Genomic DNA, 20,610 nt, shown 5'->3' with positions numbered 1-20,610 from the left:
CTATGGAACCGCTGGTGACGGCTATTCTCCAACACCCAGACATAACAGGTTATCATAAAGCTGGAGCTTTATAAAATCAATATGTATGCAGACAATATGCTTTTATTTATCACAAACCCTACCATTTCTCTACCCAATCTGTTACAAACTCTACGCAAATTTTCAATCCTATTGGGCCTCACCATTATTCTCACAAAATCCATAGGGATGCTCATCAACATACCGGAAGCAAGTTTTCAAGCACTTAAAACCTCCTTTGAATTTCAGTTGTCTCAAAACTCCCTACCATATCTGGGGATTCACCTTACTCCAAACCTGCACACATTATTTCTTAAAAACTACCTCCCTATGATTCCCAAACTCAGACAAGCCCTAAACGTATGGACATCTTACCATATTTCTTTTTTGGGCAGAATAACTGTAGCAAAATGACCATTTGCTGCAGTTATTATTTGACCCCAACTGCTGGAGGCATGGGCACCCCAAACTTATGGCATTATTATCTGGCCTCCAGGTTCACACAATTATCACAGTGGCATATACTAAGATCCAAGGTTCCCTGGGTTAAATTTGAATCTGACTCAATCCACCAATATTTTCTACCTTGACTGGTGGTCAAAGGGCGTTTCAATCTCCAATTTTCAATCCCCAAATTCTTTACTAGCACAATCATTCCACCTTTGGAAAAGTTGTAATGCTAAATTTGGTTTATCACCCCAAGCTCCTCCACAGGCAACCTTTCTAGGAGATCCAGCTTTTCCCCCAGGCCTTACTAATCTGACAGATTTTGCTTGGTGGACAAACTCGGATGTCATTTTTCTGCACAGATTGGTGCAAAACTCAGAGTTTATGTCTTTTTATTCCTATCAAGGAAATATTCCATTACATACAAATCAAGCATTCTATACCTCTCAGTTTAAAGTGAACACACTGTCCAAATCATCTATGTATGAACAGATTTGTTACACAACCCCAGGGGCAAAGGTCTCATCTCCAAACTATATACTCATTTAAACAATCAGATCTCTTCTAACCCCCTCCCCTATAGAGTCAAGTGGGAATTGGAATGCTCACTGGAGCAGGGTACTTTGAATTGGAATAACTGTATTGACAATCTGAAGAAGTGTACAAGGTCACTTAATATTAGAGAAACATTGCTGAAACTTCAAACAAGATGGTATCAAACCCCTGTTAAAATCTACACCATTTTTCCCGCTGTCTCTCCATTGTGTTTTAGAGGATGCAATGTACCAGGCACATTCCTCCATCTTTTCTGGGAATGCTCACACATTGCTCCAATTTGGAGAAAGCTTGATTCATTTACCTCTAAAATAACAGATGCTCAACTTTGCCTTACCTCATCACAATGTATATTATTCACCCCAATCCCAGAGGTTTCTACTATACATTTGAAAATGATCCACAAGATGTGTGTTGCCATCCACTGGGCAATCACGCTTCATTGAAAAACTCAATATGTACCTCTCTCACAAGTTAAATTGCGCATTGACACCATAAATAGAGTTGAAAAGATATATCACACCCTCTACCATACTGTTCTCTACTATGACAAAAAATGGTCCCCTTGATCTGAGCATTACACTATGTTTGATAGCTCCCCTTAGACCACGTGATATTGTTTCCTCCCTTTCATGTGAATGCTACTAAGCAGTTTTTACTTCCTCTACTCTGCATTATGGCAGTCCATGACATCACCACACTGTTCTGTACTGTGTTTACTGACTGTATAAAGAGATTTTATACAGTTATTTTTCTATGAGTTGAATCTCGGCAATTTATACTTCAATATTTCATGCTGTTATTACAATATGTTATACTCCTCTTTATATAAAATATTGTAAACAAAAAAAAAGTGGTCTCTGCAGCAGATTCACTGCGAGATCACTTTTATCTGCGGTGGGAAAGGGGCCCCCCTCTCGCCGATCTCTGGTGCCCTCCGCCGCTTACTGGAGCCGCCGGCAGCGGCGGAGGCAACCGGATCCTTCTTGGTGTTAGGTATGGAAACGAGTGAGGGGGAGATGGCCCCCATTCGACTCCATACTATTGCAAGGTGGAAGCAATGTCAAAACATCACTTCCACCCATAGCTCTTAAAGTGACTTTTTTTTTTTTTTTTTCAAACGACAACATTTTTTTTAAATTGCATTTTAGTGTAAATATTAGATTTGATCACGACAACTTTCCCAACTTCTGCAGGAGCTGGCTTTTATGGAGTCCAGACATAAACATAACCCCTCCCTGGCTTCGGAGGCGGACCTGGCGACTGTTAGAGGGCAGATTGCTGACCTAATGCTCTATAAGGCTAAAGCGGCCTTACAATTCTGCCGTAAGGTGAGCTATGAGGCAGGTGGTAAATGTGGGAAGTTGCTGGCGAGACAGGTGCGTGAGCACAAACTCTCCTCATATATCCCCAGAGTGACCGGTCACGACGGTCGCAATGTGTCCCTCCCAAAAGATATAGCTCAGGAATTTGGAGAGTTCTATTCCCGACTCTATGATCTGCAGTCGCCCGGGGCGTCTCCTATGGTCCTTGAGGATTATATTCGTACGTCTCAGATGCCGACTCTTCCTGCGGAAGTTTGTGAGGCATTGGAATCTCCTATTACTCTTGCGGAGTTGCAGAAAGCGGTGGGCGCAATGAAGCCGGGTAAAGCTCCGGGCCCAGATGGGTACACTTTGCAATATTATCAGACGTTGCTTCCTATTCTGGGTCCGAGACTGATTCAACTGTTTAGTGCTATAGACTCGGGCTCGACGTTCGCCGGGGAAACACTTAAGGCCCATATTTCGGTAATCCATAAGGATGGAAAGGACCCCACATTATGTGGCAGCTACAGGCCCATTTCACTCCTCAACACGGACCTTAAATTGTACACCAAGATTCTAGCGACCCGACTGGCCCGACATATCCAGACCGTAGTCCACATGGACCAGGTGGGCTTCATACCCTCAAGGGAGGCAAGGGATAGCACGTCTAAAGTGCTTAACCTTATACACGTTGCACGTAGCACCAAGGCCCCATGCATTTTCCTGAACACAGACGCGGAAAAGGCGTTCGACCGTGTGAATTGGTCGTTCATGTTTTCCGTTCTCAGGCATGTAGGTCTGGGGGGAGTCATGCTGCATCGAGTGGCGAGCATCTACTCCAGCCCTGCGGCACAGGCCAAGGCCAACGGACTTTTGTCTGATCCCTTCCAAATTAGAAATGGGACAAGACAGGGGTGCCCTCTGTCCCCCCTGCTGTTTGCCCTTTCCTTGGAGCCCTTCCTGTCTACGATAAGGGGGGACTCCAACATACGGGGCGTGCAAGTGGGTGGGACACAGTACAAAATTTCGGCATACGCTGACGATCTCATGTTTTCCATATCGAACCCGCTTATTTCCCTCACAAACTTGCTTAAACAATTCGAGAACTACGGTAGAGTATCGAATCTCAAAATTAATTTTACAAAATCAGAGGCGATGGAGCTGAATATGACGTTGGCCAGCCTTGAAACGCTGAAAACGGAATTTAAGTTTAAATGGGCACAGACTGCACTGACGTATTTAGGGACGAAAATTCCACGTGATTTATCTCAAATATATGCACTCAATTTTCCACCCTTGCTTTCCACGACCAAAGCGATACTCGCTAAATGGCAACTGCAATTGCACTCCTGGTTTGGGAGATGCAATCTTTTGAAGATGTGTGTACTCCCAAAATTTCTATATCTATTCCAGGCCCTCCCGGTCCACATACCGCAATCATTTTTTCTACGAGCGCAATCATTGTTTACTGGATTTGTATGGGCACACAAGCGACCTCGCATTCCACGTACACAATTGACTATGCCTAAACACTGCGGCGGCATTGCACTTCCGGATGTTCGGGGGTATTATTTGGCAGTACATCTCGGCAGGGTTATTGACTGGCAACGACACGGGGAGCTGAAGTTATGGGTACAGATGGAGCAGGAGCAGTCGCCCATTCCACTGGCTAGAGCTTTGTGGTGCTGGGAGGACGCACCGCCCACCCTTAAGTCACACCCCCTGATTGGTAATACCCTGACGCAATGCATGAAAGCCATGCTTCGTATACAGCAAACGACCAGATCGTCTCCTCTGACCCCTGTTCTGGGGAACCCTGGTTTTCGCCCGGGCCTGCCGCCAGCGTCTTTCCAGACTCTGCGGGACTCTGGGAGCGTCATTGCTGCTAAGTTTGTGGTGGGAGATAGATGGCCTACCATAGCTGAACTTACTGACCCCCTAGGGCGTTTCCATCTGCAATTCTGGCCGGCCTTGCAGCTACATCATTTCCTGCAAACACTTAAGACACCAATGGCATACACGAGACATCTCACTACTTTTGAGGAATATTGCTCGGGAATGGAACCCCTCCTGCAAGTACTGTCCAAGACGTATGACCTGCTTAACACACCCCCGAACCAACCGGAGCTACCCAGTATAAGAAAGTGGGAAACGGACCTGCAGCGCACATTCTCCGCCGTACAAATACGAAATATGATTCATTTATCCCTCAAATCCTCAATTTGTACCAAGACTCAGGAACTTAATTACAAGGTTTTGACGAGGTGGTACCTGACACCCAGCAGACTTCGCTCTATTTTTCCTGAGGCGTCGGATAGATGCTGGAGGTGCGGGTCGGGCATAGGGACGATCTTACACATTTTCTGGGAGTGCCCTAAGCTGACTCCCTTTTGGACAGCAGTCCGCGAGATATCGCAAAAATTTACGGAGCTCTCACTCCCAGACGACCCAGCTTTTTTCCTGCTGCATGTCTCTGCCATGCCCGTCAAAACCTACAAAAAAGCCGTTCTTCGCCATTTGGTGAACGCAGCTAAATCCTGTATCCCTTTGCTTTGGAAACAACGACATCCACCAACTATAGCAACCTGGTTGCGAAAAGTTGAAGAGATTAATCGGATGGAAGATCTGATCATGACTGCGAATAACAGAAGGGAGGTATATCAAAAAACCTGGACCCATTGGAATTTATTTAAATACTCCCTGGAAGGCAGGTCCCTTATGGGAACCAGCCTCCGCGTTTAGGGACAATGAACGACGAGCCGACTCGCAAGATAGCTGAGTCCTGCCTGCCATGTCTGTGGCCGTTTCCCATCCCTTCTTTGCCCTTAGTTTCTCTGCCCTGCTACCCACCCCCTCTCCTCCATTTCCCCCCCTTGCCTCTTGCTCTTTCTCTTTTCTCATGCTTTTTGTTTCTCTCCTTGTGGTCGGACCCGCAGGTTACCGAATCTTGATAGCAGACAATGCTCGGAGAGGAAAGTGGTATACTATGCTGGGCTACATACTATGGTTTTTTAGGCGGTATATGTGTAGTGCTTATGAGCCAATATCTCCTGGTCGGCTGACCTGGTACCGCTCGATCCTCTGGGAAAGGTATATGTCTATTTCTGTGTTCTGCTGTACCAAACCATATGAAAATCCCACGTGTGGGCCCGACTGTTGGGAACTGTCTATGTATATCTGTTATGAAAACTCAATAAAATTATATTTGGTAAATATTAGATTTGAGGTCTTTTTGACCACAGATCTCATATTTAAGAGGTCCTGTAATGCTTTTTTTTTTCTATTACAAGGGATGTTTACATTCCTTGTACGAGGAATAAAAGTGACGCAATTTCTTTTTTAAAAGAACACTGTAAAAAAAAAAAGTTAAATAAATAAGAAGAAATAAGAAAAAATAATAAATAAGAAAAAGAGCCCCGATTGTTAGAGCGAGAGAAATAATTCTAGCCCTAGACCTCCATTGTTGCTCAAAACATGCAACCTGTAGAATTTTTTAAACGTCGCCTATGGAGATTTTTACGGGTAAAAGTTTGTCGCCATTCCATTTTGAAGCGTGACATGTTGGGTATCAATTTACTCGGCGTAAAATTATATTTCACAACATAAAAAAAGTGGGCTAAATCTACTGTTGTCTTATTTTTTAATGCAGACAAGTAAATCCCCCCCCCCCCCCCCCCCAAATAAAATGCAATTGTAAGACCACTGCGCAAATACAGAGTGACAGAAAGTATTGAAATGACCACCATTTTATTCTCTAGGGTATTAGAATTTTCTAACAAAATTATTTTTTTTAACTTAAACACCAAATCTCAGAAAGAGGGTCAGTCCTTAAGTGGTTAAGTTGGATCTGTTTACAATCACCATCCAGTTTATAAAGCTTAAGGGCACATGGGGTGTAACATTTATTTGATTTGATGTAATAACACTGACAGGTCCTACACAACACTTTCTCAGCAGACTCCTTCAAGGGTAAATCCAGCTCAGTTCTATTTTAAATCTATTAGTGTAAATGTATGTGGTTAGCTTTGAAGGGATCAGATTAGAAAGAACAAAGCACGATTGGGAGTCCTGCTCAAGCTATTGCAGATGCAAAAGTCTGTCCCTCTTAGCCCTTGTACACACGGTCGAAGAATCCGTCGGAATGTGTCCTATCGGACTGTGTTGTCGGATAATCCGACTGTGTGTGGTATGCATCGGACTGATTCCGTCGGAATATCCGTCGGACCCAATTTTCCAACTTGTTGGAAATATTTCCCGACCAACTGGTTCGATTGGACATACTCCGATCATGTGTAGAGAATTTTGATCAGACCAAGTGCCACGCATGCTCAGATCAAATTCCTACATCAAAGCTATTGGCTACTAGCCTGAACGTAGTCCCATCGTAACAAAATTAAGTCATCACGTTCTGAATAATCGGATTTTTCGACAACTTAGTCCGACCGTGTGTATGCAACAGTTTCGGACACAATCCGACGGACAAAATCCGACGGATTTGGTTGTTTTGAAATCTCCGACCGTGTGTACAGGGGCTAAGGCTAAGTCACTACCTGAATACACATGCCTTGGACCATATGTTTGTTTTACTACCAAAGGGCGATCATCAATATTTCTGGAGAAGCAATACATTCTAAATATTCTTTCAGAGTTACTTGTGTGTCAAGGCAAAAATCTGGGTTCAACAGACACAACTAGTTCATACAAGTGGTGTCCTGTTTATTCAACAAGGAGGAGATGGTGATGGTGACAGTGCTATGGTCTGTGATAGGGTAGATAAAGGAGTGTAGAAGGCAGGGGAGTGAGGTGTGGGAAGGACAAGGAAAAAAAAATATGGTCTACTCTGGAAAAAGCATTGAGGGACCTGAACATTGCAAGAGTCACCTGGGTTTCAGGTGTTTATGTGAATTCAGTGAGATAAGGGTACAACTCCTGGTTCAAATCCCTTGCCATAATAAAGTGACCATCTACATGAATTTTTTAATGCAAAATTCTTATCTCAGTGGCATGCTTTGTATTTAAATTACAAATGTCACATCTGCTGGCAACAGTGGTATTTAACCATTGATTAATTTTAAATGGCAAATATTTTGGCAATTCACCATTGATCCCCAAAGAGACCCACCCATCACGGCACACATTTATCATGTTACAAATGAGGATTGCAGGCTAAGACACTTAGTTGCAAATACTTCTTTTTGCCCTCTCCATTCCATTCAGATGCCATAACTAGAATATTTAATATTGATGAAAAATGGGTATTTGCCCCAGGTGCCAATCTAGGCCATCTGAAAGTTGTATTGTTTTTGTATAAAGTGCCCCTATGTAATTGGTTTCTGCAACCATTAATTAAGATAAACATTAATTCTATCAGGCCGCGTACACACGGGCGGACTGTTCGCCCAACTTTGTCCGCTGAACAGTGTTTGGGCGGACAGTCCGCTCGTGTGTGGGCTTTCAGCGGACAGTTTCAGCGGACAGTTGGACGGACAAGGTTTTTCGGAAATTCCGAAAAACTGTCCGCTGAAACCTTGTTTGAGCGAACAGTCCGCCCGTGTGTAGGCTTGTTCGTCAAACAAAGTTGCGCGCATGCTCAGAAAGGATTTTCACGCCGAAAGCTATAATGCAGTGTATAGGACGTCGTATTTTTCGTCCCGTCGTACGTGCCGTTCACGTCATCGCGCACGGTTTCAGCAAACTGTTCGTTCGTCGTGTGTGGCCATGTCCGTCCATGCTAATTTTGAGCGGACTGTTTGCCGAAACTGTTGGACGGACAAAGTTGGGCGAACAGTCCGCGCGTGTGTACGCGGCCTCACAGATTTACTGAAATTTTGTTTTTCTTCTCTAAGGCTGCTTAAATGTTATACGTTTTCTTGCCATAATTTATGTGTTTTGAAAAACAAAACATTTGAAATCATGTTCACAGCTATTAGCCTGCGGCATCTAAATGACAAAATAACTAGCAATCAAGAGGCACCAGTGAAAGCACTTTAGAGCTTGAAACACTCTTCCACATAAATTGCTAGGACATGAAATGCATTTAAATTGTTTTTATGAAACCCTAAAAGCCACTGCATGATGACAGCTTGTTGGACATCTACCACAGGTCTTCAGGTTTCTTTTAACCACTTGCCTACTGTGCACTTTTACCTCCTTCCTGCCGAGGCCAATTTTCTTTGAATGACAATTGCGTGGTCGACACAGTACCCATATGAAATTTTTATCATTTTTTTTTTTACACAAATATAGCCTTCTTTTGGTGGTATTTTACCACCACTGGGTTTTTTAGGCAGCACTGAGAGGTAACACTGATGAGGAGACACTGATGGGCACTGATTGGCACTGATTTACAGCACTGGTGGGCACTGATAGGCAGCAGTGGTGGGCACTGTTGGGACTACACTGATAATCAGGACACTGATAATCAGTGCACAGAAAGCTGAAATGCCAAACCATTTAATTAGTGTCACTAGCCTGGCTTTGCAGTATGAGAGAGGTGCTAAAATGAAATGGTAGGTTGTACAGGATTACAAATCCTTTGGCAGTTTAACAAGTAAACATACTCTATATTCATTTAAATTCATTATTTATCTGTTTGGGCAGATTTCCACTTTAAAATATCTTCCAGGAAGCTGACTTCATTGTGTTAAAGAAATAGTTGGAATTTCAGTAAAGCAAATAAAATGGAAGGGCACTAATAATGATAAAATGTTTATATGCAGCGAATAACAAATATACATGCAATTTACAACTGTTTGAAAATATTTGTTTTGCTCTTCTGTAAAGGAGATGTACCGTAGTTCTGCTACATTGCACTAATAAGGTATTAGGATAAATATTTTTGTTGATTTTAAAATTAAAATAGGTAATTTAATTATTATATAGAAAACCATATTTCAAATCATAATAATGGATTTCCCTGTCATAGGAAAAAAATTGGCATTTTTAGAATTACTGTTTTCCTATACAACGTTTAATACTGTACAGTACATAAAAATGCTACACCAATTATAGCAAAGCAATATAATATTTGTCTTCCTCTATACAACTCCTTTCCACAACATTCTATGAAGCATTTTACACTCAAGCTGTTTGAATGTACCATGCAATGCATTTATAGTTCTCTATTGGACATCATTCCCCCTTATTGATCCCCATTAAATATACAGTAATGAAAAATCATTGTGTAATATTTTGTTTTTTAGTCTTCATATGTCATATCAGATGTGCTTATATACCTGTCAGCTTAAAGAAGGTATACAATTACTCATGTACAATAGCTGGTCACACATTTAGAGCCAATAAATCCAGCCATGTAAATAAGAAAGTAAAACTGTACCATATAGTCCTTATAGTATAAAGAGGAAGTAAACCCTGGTGGGGTTTAAAGCATAGTAGCACATGTCACTTACCTGAAACCGAAGCCCACGATGTCACCGTTGTCATGTGACGTCACTCCTGCGCATGTGCATGGGAGCCACCAGTCACGGCATGACCCCTATTCGAAACGGCATGATGTGCCATTTTAAAAGTGCGCATGCGCTGTAGTCATTGGTGCTCTGGTCTTTCATAAATATATCCTAAACCATGGAGGTTTAGGAGATATTTCCAGCACCTACAGGTAAGCCTTAATATAGGCTTACCTGTAGGTAAAAGTGGTTGTACAGGGTGTGCAACCACTTTAAATAGAAGCTTTGATTCCCTATTTTACATGCTGAACAAGGGATGGACATTGAAGTTGCATATTCATATTTAAGAATACCTGCTCTCCGGATTAACTGCAATAAGCTGTTTTCTTCGCTGGCTTGTGCCTAATGATAGTTCACAGTTGTACTTTTTGCTTAGGGGGTGACTGAGCTTTCTGGCTGGTCTTCCTTGCTATGTGATTATATTTTTAAAAATTTTTACTCATGTTTTGGTGTGCATGTAATATATATATATATATATATATATATATATATATATATATATATATATATATATATATATATTGTTTCTACTTACTACTTTTAAGCAATGAATGAGGTAAAGCTAAGTGGAAATCCATTTTTGATGAATACCCAATTATGTGCAAGGAAAATTTAAAAAAAAAGTCCAAATTCACTTCACTTTGCAAATTTGCTTAGCTTACTGAATGAGGTCAGGGTGCCCTGATCTCAATCATACAATCATGTGTGCAAGAAGCAAAAAGCATGCATTTTTGACAGCTTATGATTCCTTGCAAAGTAAATGTTCAGTTAGCTCATTATTTCATTAACCACTTGCAGACCGGACCATTTTGCTGGTCAAAGACCAGACCACTTTTTGCGATTTGGCACTGCGTCGCTTTGACTGACAATTGCGCGGTCGTGCAACGTGGCGCCCAAACAAAATTGACGTCCTTTTTTTCCCACAAATAGAGCTTTCTTTTGGTGGTATTTGATCACCCCTGCGGTTTTTATTTTTTGCGCTATAAACAAAAATAGAGCGACAATTTTGAAAAAAACGCATTATTTTTTACTTTTTGTTATAATAAATATCCCCCAAAAATATATAAAAAAATTTTTTTTTCCCTCCGTTTAGGCCGATACGTATTCTTCTACATATTTTTGGTAAAAAAAATCGCAATAAGCGATTATTGATTGGTTTGCACAAAAGTTATAGCGTTTACAAAATAGGGATAGTTTTATAGCATTTTTATTAATAATTTTTTATTATTTTTTTTTTTTTACTAGTAATGGCGGCGATCAGCGATATTTATTGTGACTGCGACATTGTGGGGGACCCATCGGACATTTTTGACACATTTTTGGGACCATTGTCATTTATACAGTAATCACTGCTATATAAATGCAGTGATTCCTGTGTAAATGACACTGGCAGTGAAGGGGTTAACCAGTGGGTGGCAGTGTAGGGGTTAAGTGTTCCTAGGGGTGTGTTACTAAGTGTGGGGGGGTTGGGCTTTCATTTAGTGAACACTGATCTCTGCTCCAATCACATGGAGCAGAGATCAGCGTCACTAGTTGCTAGGCAGAATGGAGAAAGCTGTTTACACGGCATTTCCTCCATTCGGCCGCTCCGTGACACGATCGCGGGGATGCCCGCGGTGATCGAGTCCGCGGGTCCCGCGACCGGACTCATGGGGGTCCCGATGGCAGGGCGGCATTGAATATTGGACGTACCTGTACGCCAATATGCCTGCCCGTGCCATTCTGTCGACGTACATCGTCGTGCGCTGGTCGGGAAATGGTTAACTTTTCAAAGTGAAAATGTACTTTTCACAAGTTGATTTAATAAAAGAGTATTCACTGTTCAGTTCGCAAAGTGAAAGATCCTTTACTTCATTCATCCGATCATGGTTTTATTTTAAATTTTTTGTTCCTTGCATATGATATGGCATTCAAAATTAACATAATTTCACCTATTTAATTAACTTAAATGAACATTTATTTTTAAAGAGACCATTCTATCTGCTCCTTTACAGCAACAACTTTGTATTTTTTCAATGCCAGCCAAACATGGGGTAGGTGTTTAGTTAAAATGTTGGTTTGTGATATTGGAATAATATATGCTTAAATGCAGTCTTTTTTGTGTTTTACTAATTGTAAATTTCCAATGGATAAAGTCACAGCATCACTTGAAGTTGGTCCACCCTTGCCCGCTATAAATTGGTACTTATCTAGCACATCACTGACATTTAATTCATACACAGGGGAAGAAAACAAACAAAATAATTTACTCATTTAAAAACATGGCATCAGAGGCTATATACAGGCTGAACTCTCTTTCGTGAGGGTAACTCCACTTTTATGTAAAAAAATATAGCATATAAAAGAAATAATATAACATATACAATTGCACCACAACTCATATTCTAATTGAATGTTATTAAAAATTACCTTTCCCTTTCAATCTGCAGCTCTGTAATTCTCATTAAAATGCAATTCAACATGGCTATGTAGAGGTATTCTGTACACAGAATATGTACAGAATGCCCCCCAGAAACATTATTTCCTGCTTGTGTGAGTAACTCACTGATTTTCCTACAAATCTGCACCAAGATAAAAGTCATATTTCAAGCATCCCCTGCAACAAAAAAATTCATTTTTGGTGAAATACTCCCAATAGGAAATCCCATCTAAAGGGATGTAGACCCTGCCATTTTCCTCATTAGTGCCCTGCAGGAGCAGCATAATAATTATGAAACCACTCCCATTAGATTCACTTTCCACATGGACAGTGATTTCTTCAGAATAACAAAAGGTAGGAATCTGCAACAACGTTTGTTAAAATCCTTGCAATGTACATAGATCACCCAGAGGGAAATGTTTCTTTTTCTCAACAAAAGTGGAGTTACATTTTAAATGTCTCCATCTTACAAAGACTTAGTCATAGTCATACTCCTTCTTATGTGTTTTTATTATTTGTACATGTCCCCCAACCCCTCAAAGCTTAATATATGAAATCTATAAATGTATAGGGCGATTATGGAAATCCTCACTTGCTTAAAAGGCTGCCATATATAATTTACCATTGACCTGGTTTTCCAATTACCAAGGGATATTTGTTATGACAAATAAAAAAATATTGTTTCCATTTTTTTCTCTCTTCTGTGTTATCTGGGGCATAAGTGTCTAAAGCAAAAATAAGAAGAGAAATTCTGTTTTTGCTGATGACATGCTTTTTTGCAATGTAGATTTTCTGTTTCAGATTGCAAAACAATTAGAAGGAAAGAGTCAAGCCAAATCAGACATGCAGTGCTTGTTACGAAATATTCAAGCCTGAGTTTTCTTCCTGTCACATTATATTCTATCACTTTTTGACTTCTTAATAAGAATTCCTAACTTTTCAGGTAAATGTGGGCATGAAGCATGAACTGAAATTCTAACATTATATTTAAATTTTATTGGTTTTATACCTGACATTTGCAGTGCATATTTAGCTTACCTTCATCGCTGTTGTCATCCACTAGGATAATTTCCTTTAGAAGATGGACAGGTGTGTGATTTACTGCACTGTGTACTGATCGTAGAATCACTGATAGGGCTTCATTGACAAATATGAAAATGATTGATATCTGAGGAAGTTCCTTTGGGTATTTTAATTTCTTGCACCTGAAAGATATGAATCCATGACATATTCTTTTCTAGTAAAGTATTTTGTCTAATTTTCTGGATAAAAATATATTATATTTCACACTTTAATGATTAGCCATGCCTGCTAAAACTGTTATAAGACCAAAGGCGCACATACTGTAGCTTCCCATTAAATCCAGCAAACATTACTGTACAAGCAGTTTACAGAGACATATCACTCTCATCATCACTGACGCATTTCTCACCCTAATAAGCCCTAATTGCAGAGCAAGAGGAGTGGGGCAAATTCACAATATTTGTGAACATTTGAATAATAGCTTGTTACAGCTTAAAGGAACATGTGTGTTTTCAAACATCTCATAAGACATTCATATATTTATACAATGTTAAACAATACAATTTTAATACCCTGACCTCCCTGACCTTCCCAACCCCAATATACAGTATCTCAAAAAAGTGAGTATTCCTCTGACATTTTTGTAAATATTTTATTATATCTTTTCATGTGACTACACTGAAGAAATTACACTTTGCTACAATGCAAAGTAATGAGTGTATAGCTTGTATAACAGTGTAAATTTTCTGTCCCCTCAAAATAATTCAACACACAGCCATTAATGTCTAAACCACTGGCAACACGCTCACACTCTTATACTGGTCACTGGAAGTTCAATGTGGCACCTAATGGCAAAGAACTCTCTGAGGATCTGAAAAAAGAATTGTCGCTCTACATAAAGATGCCCTAGGCCAGTGATGGCGAACCTTGGCACCCCAGATGTTTTGGAACTACATTTCCCATGATGCTCATACATTCTGCAGTGTAGTGGAGCATCATGGGAAATGTAGTTTCAAAACATCAGGAGTGCCAAGGTTCGCCATCACTGCCCTAGGCTATAAGAAGATTGCTAAGACCCTGAAACTGAGCTGCAGCATGGTGGCCAAGACCATACAGTGGATTAACGGGACAGGTTCCACTCAGAACATGCCTAGCCATGGTCAACAAAAGACGTTAAGTGCACGTGATCAGTCTCATATCCAGAGGTTATCTTTGGGAAATAGACGTATGAGTGCTACCAGCATTGCTGCAGATGTTGAAGGGGTGGGGGGGGGGGGGTCAACCTGTCAGTGCTCAGACCATGCTCTGCACACTGCATCAAATTGGTCTGCATAGCTGTTGTCCCAGAAGGAAGCCTCTTCTAAAGATGATGCATGAGAAAGCACGCAAACAGTTTGCTGAAGACAAGCAGACTAAGGACATGGAATACTAGAGCTGTGTCCTGTGGTCTGATGAGACCAAGATAAACTTCAGATGGTGTCAAGCATGTGTGTTGGCAACCAGGTTAGGAGTACAAAGACAAGTGTGTCTTGACTACAGTCAAGCATGGTGGTGGGAGTGTCATGGTCTGGGGCTGCATGAGTCCTGACAAAACTGGGTAGCTACAGTTCACTGAGGGAACCATGAATGCCAACATGTACTGTGGCATACTGAAGCAGAGCATGATCCCTTCCCTTTGGAGACTGGGCCGCAGGGCAGTTTTCCAACATGATAAGGAACCCAAACACACCACCAAGATGACCACTGCTTTGCTAAAGAAGCTGAGGGTAAAGGTGATGGACTGGCCAAGCATGTCTCCAGACATAAACCCTACTGAGCATCTGTGGGGTATCCTCAAATGGAAGGTGGAGGAGCGCAAGGTCTCTAAAATCCACCAGCTCCGATATGTCATCATGAAGAAGTGGAAGAGAACTTCAGTGGCAACCTGTGAACCTCTGGTGAACTCCATGCCCAAAAGGGTTAGGACAGTGCTAGAAAATAATAGTAGCCACACAAAATGTTGACACTTCGGGCTCAATTTGGACATTTTCACCTAGGGGTGTACTCACCTTTGTTGCCAGTGGTTTAGACATTAATGCCCGGGAGTTGAGTTATTTTGAGGGGACAACAAATTCAGTCTTCAGTCTTCAAAAATATTATAAAATATCTACAAAAATGTGAGGGGTGTACTTGATTTTATGATGTGTTTGTGCTCAAAGGTTTGCATACCCTGGCATTTATATTGAAAATATGACTAATCATGCCATAAAAATATATTTTATTCAAGGATAGTGATCACATGAAGCCATGTATTATCACATAGTTTCTTTGGCTCCTTTTAAAATCAGAATGATAACAGAAATCATGCAAATGGCCCTGATGAAAAGTTTACATACCCTGGAATGTTTGGCCTTGGTACAGAGTTATTTTGAGGGGACAGCAAATTCAGTCTTCAAAAATATTGTGAGGGGTGTACTTGATTTTACTTGATTTTATATATATATATATATATGTGTGTGTGCTCAAAGGTTTGCATACCCTGGTAGAAATTGGGAAATGTTGGCATTTATATTGAAAATATGACTAATCATGGCACAGAAGGTGACACACACAGATTAAAAGGGATATTAAAGGTTAATTTCCCACATTTGTGGCTTTTTACATCGCAATTAGTGTCTGTGTATAAATAGTCAATGCGTTTGTTAGCTCTCACATGGATGCACTAAGCAGGCTAGATACCACTGTAAGCCATGGGGAGCAGAAAAGAACAGTCAAAAGACCTGTATAACAAATTTGACAAAGATGGAAAAGGATATAAAAAGATATCCAAAGCCTTGAATATACCAGTCGTTACTGTTCAATCATTTAATAAGAAGTGGAAAATTTGGGGATCTCTTGATACCAAGCCAAGGTCAGGTATATCAAGAAAGATTTCTGCCACAACTGCCACAGGAATTGTTCGGGATACAATGAAAAACCCACAGGTAACCTCAAGAGAAATACAGGCTGCTCTGGAAAAAGATGGTGTGGTTGTTTTTAAGGCGCACAATATGATAATACTTGAGCAAAAAAGAGATTCATGGTCAAGTTGCCAGAAAGAAGCCCTTATTGCACAAGTTTCACAAAAAAGCCTGGTTACAATATGCCCAACAACGCCTTGACATGCCTCATTGGGCTTTTTTGTTGCGTTGGCGCAGTAAAGCCTTCCTTCTGGCAGCTTAACCATGCAGTTCTTTTGTGTTTAAGTATCACTGAATTGTTTTGGAGAGCAGCTTGTGTTTCTCCTGTGGTTACCTGTGGATTTGGATTTCTCAAGTGGATTTTTCTTTGTATCCTGGACAATTCTTCCGCCAGATGTTGCTGCAATCCTTCTTGGTCTACCTGACCTTGGCTTGGTATCAAAAGAGTTCAGAATTTTCCACTTCTTAATAAGGGATTAAACAGTACTGACTGGCATATTCAAGGCTTTTGGTATCTTTTTATATCCTTTTCCATCTTTATAAAGTTCCATTACTTTGTTATGCAGGGTTTTTGACTGTTCTTTTCTACCTCCTCATGGCTCAATGTCTAGCCTGCTTAGGGCATCCAAGTTAGATCTAACAAACACATTGACTATTTATACACAGACACTAACTGTGATTCAAATGTGAGAAATTAACCTTTAATTGCCATTTTAACCCGTGTGTGCCTTGTGTCTGTACCAAGGCCAAACATTCCAGGGTATGTAAACTTTTTATCAGGGTCAATTATCATTATAATTTAAAAAATTCAAAAAACGATGTGATAATAATAAAAGGCAGTTTTTTTGGCATGATCAGTCACGTTTTCAATATTTAAAAAAAAAATTCTATATCAATAATTATATATGCCAATATTTCAATATAACTTCGTTTCACGGACAGAAAATTACAATTACAGTACTAGCATTCCTATTTTACCCAAAGAGCATGCAGATTCTACCAACAATCCAATAAGGAAAGAGTCAAAACTCAAAAAGGCTAAACTGAACATAAACCATGGTCTTAACACTGCTTGGGATTTTAGTGAAGCAAAGGCAGAGGTGTCACTGTAAGAAGCAAGGAGCCTTTTTGGATTTTTGTAAAGATCATTAGGCATTTTTCTGTATTTACAGCATTTTAAAAACACAAAACAGGGAAATGTAGATTTATTGCAGAGATGTACCGAACATGATATGTTTATCAAACATTCACTCTAACCACAAAGCAACAGACAAAATGTAAATTTTTTTAAAAGAGTGGAAAATTTTAAAACCTCTACAAGGTTTTTATTTTTTATTTCCATTCATGTATTTAAAATGCTGTAAAATTTCAACATAAAAAAGAATTCACAAAAACAAAATCCCAAAAATATTACACACCACATAATATTTCAAGAAAAAAAAAATATATAACATACCTAACATTCGATATAATAACTATTAATAATAGTAACAATATTAATTTATGACAATAAATACCCAGTAGACATTATGCCTAAACTAAAACCTTTCCTTAAAATCGTTCCCTTCAAACTAGATATCACACAACTGCTCTTTGCCTCCATTGCTGTCCCTGCATTGTTGTACTGTACTCACCCTATAAAAGGAAAAGAAAAAAATTAATTTATGTCACACAATAAACCACACAGTCCTTCCCAACAACCTTTAAAGCTATAGAACATCAAACCACCCCCTCCCCACCCAGTAAATCCCCAACACGCATAACTCATGAAAAAATCTGTGGGTTGAACTGGATGGACTTGTGTCTTTTTTGAACCAGACTAATTATGTAATTGTAATGAAGGTTGATACCCTATTTAACTTATGCAATGCCAGGTGTACTTTAACTGCTGTATCAGGAGGTGTATCCCAACTATGAAAACCTTGCAATTGTATGCATTGTTCAACCTCATGCATAGAATTGATGAAAGGTATTTTATATTTTTGCATACAATGTATTTTAATTACATGCCACTTTTATATAAACACAGACTGAAAGTATGAAAATGAACAACTATATTTAACAGCTTTAAATAAAAATGCACACCCTGTTTATGACTGAGATTAAATAAAATGTGCAGGGATGTGTAATAAAGATTATTCAACGCACACGCCTGTGCAAATTAGAGGAATCAGCAGTTTGAAAAAAACTGATCAATTATGTGCTAAAACAACAACAGTCTTTTCAGCTGGAGATAACCATCTTGAGCTTAGTGAATTGTATTGATCACTAACTTTACATCATCCAGCTATCTCAATCTCAGATCTTATGTCTGCTGGGTCAGGAAATAATTTTGATGTTTATTGACTCTGAGAGACTGTAACGGGATTCAGATTTCATACTATGTCTCAGCTACATCTAGTCATAAATCTGGATCTTCCTATATTAGGAATATTCTTGTTATGTAACATAGGTGCAATAGCCATACTGAATATATGTTGTAGATAATGAAATACCAGCCATTGGCTGTAGACACAATGTTTGTACTTAAAGTGGACCTGCATAAAAATATAAGATTTATGTATCTAATTTGCAGCCCTCAACATGCTAAGCAAACGCAATGAAAAATATAATATGATACTTTCTGGCTTCTGGCACATCAGCCCAGTGTAGTGCAATGTCATTTTGCTTCAGTTTTCCCAGCATCCTGTAGTTAGGTGAAGTGATGTCACTGGCACCTAAGAGATGTGGTAGGAAGCCAGGGTATAAGGTGTGTATTTTTTTAAAATGTTTCCCTTTTTTTAAATCTTTCTTAAAAGCTTGTACTGTGCATTTTTATATAGAGTTGGGACTGTAATTTAAGCAGATTATTATTATTATTATTATTCAGGATTTATATAGCGCCAACAGTTTGTGCAGCACTTTACAATATGAGGGCAGACAGTACACTTACAATACAAATCAATACAGTAGGGATCAGAGGGCCCTGCTCATTAGAGCTTACAATCTAGAAAGGAGGGTCAAGTTGAAACAAAAGGTAATAACTTATGTCATACAAGATCCAATTTAAAGTACCTCTCTCTTGATCATACATTGCGGGACACAGAAGCTTCATTACATAGTGGGTTATATAGGCACCTTCGGTGATTGGACACTGGCTAACCCCAATTAAGGAGAATTCCTCCCCTATGTAACCCCTCCCATATGGGAGGCACCTCAGTTTTTTCGCCAGTGTCTAAGGTGGTTGGTCACGTAAAACATGTGCTATGAAGAAAGCTCTATGCAGGTCCCTGCAGGGATCTAAATGGCTATGCTAACCGGATCCATATCTCGGGCCAATATTTGACTCCCAAGATGATATGGTACCCGGGCCTCGTCATCCGAAGAAACAAGGTTTTGCCTGTAAGTCCTCTCCTTTGGAAGACTGGGCTCTGGGAAAACCAGACTTGGTGTACTATTAAAACAGTGGCATGAAAGTCTCTGGCAAAGTCTTTTACAAGGTCCAGGTAAGAGGTTCCTCTGAGAAGGAACCCAAAAAAACCCTGAAGGTTGGCATAACTCTGCCCGCCGTGATGGGTAAAGATTGGAAACTGTCTGTTATCAGCAGTTCCTGCAGCGGGACAGGTAAGAGAAGTTAATCCTATATAAATTGTATATTATGGATTTCTTCATGTGAGTAGTTGTATGTCTTACCTGGTTTCCGCCACTAGAGGGAGTAAAGAACAGCCTGGTGTATACTTACATGCCTTTCCAGGATACACGCTCAGTGAAGCCAGTCTCTGGATGGCTCACATTCCAACGCTGCAGGCTCTGCCACAAAATGGGCTAGAAAAGAGGTTTCCACGTAGCCTGGGGGGGTCCTGCGCAGCTCAGCAGGTGGTCCTCTTCCTTCCGCCCGGACGCTGATAGTCATCGTGCACGTGCGCACGTGCACGCGCAAGGGCACACTCCTATTGGCAAAACGGAGGGGGGTGTGGTTGCGGGGCACTGCACACCGGCATGCATGGCGCTCCACTGCGCAGGTGCCAAAAATCCCAGAGAGCCAGGGATCTGTAAGCGGATGGACACAGAGCTGTGGGCAGTAAGCATCCTAAGGGATCGGATCCAGGCAATCCTAAGACACCTACTCAGCATCAGGTTGTGCAGTTTAAGCATATATGTATATTGAGAGACTTGTAGCACAACAGTGATTGCACCTTGTACTAGTACCTCTGCTTTGTAGGTTAGGACTATGTCTCCTCATAAGAGGGTCTCAGGGGGAGGTAACAAGGGCACTGGAAAATCTCCGCCTGGGTCTAGGGGTCCTAAAGATGCCTGTAGGTTACCACCCCCCCTGCAAGACTGGAGCCAGCCTCACAGGATGAGTCAGTGCCCCTGTCAGGTTTTGCAGCCTCTCTTGTTTCAGCCCCAGCGTATGTCACAGAAGACTCTGTTAAGGCTACATTGGATGATTTTGA

The 20,610-nt window shown here is 40.5% G+C and overlaps 1 protein-coding gene across 1 annotated transcript in view; it reads right to left on the bottom strand.

The window, feature by feature from the left end:
- GALNT17 (polypeptide N-acetylgalactosaminyltransferase 17) overlaps window positions 1–20,610 on the bottom strand; it is a 636,606-nt gene that overhangs the window by 462,292 nt on the left and 153,704 nt on the right. Inside the window, exon 3 of the mRNA XM_077482320.1 lies at window positions 13,251–13,417. Within this exon, the coding sequence (XP_077338446.1) occupies window positions 13,251–13,417 (167 nt within the window). The remainder of the gene's footprint in view (window positions 1–13,250; window positions 13,418–20,610) is intronic.

The sequence above is a fragment of the Lithobates pipiens genome, unplaced genomic scaffold (assembly GCF_037356315.1).
Source record: "Lithobates pipiens isolate NorthernLeopardFrog02 unplaced genomic scaffold, aLitPip1_a1.2 Scaffold_16, whole genome shotgun sequence".
In the NCBI taxonomy this organism is placed as follows: Eukaryota; Metazoa; Chordata; class Amphibia; order Anura; family Ranidae; genus Lithobates; species Lithobates pipiens.
The sequence above is the reverse complement of the archived record's forward strand: the minus strand, read 5'-3'. Positions and strand labels throughout refer to the sequence as shown.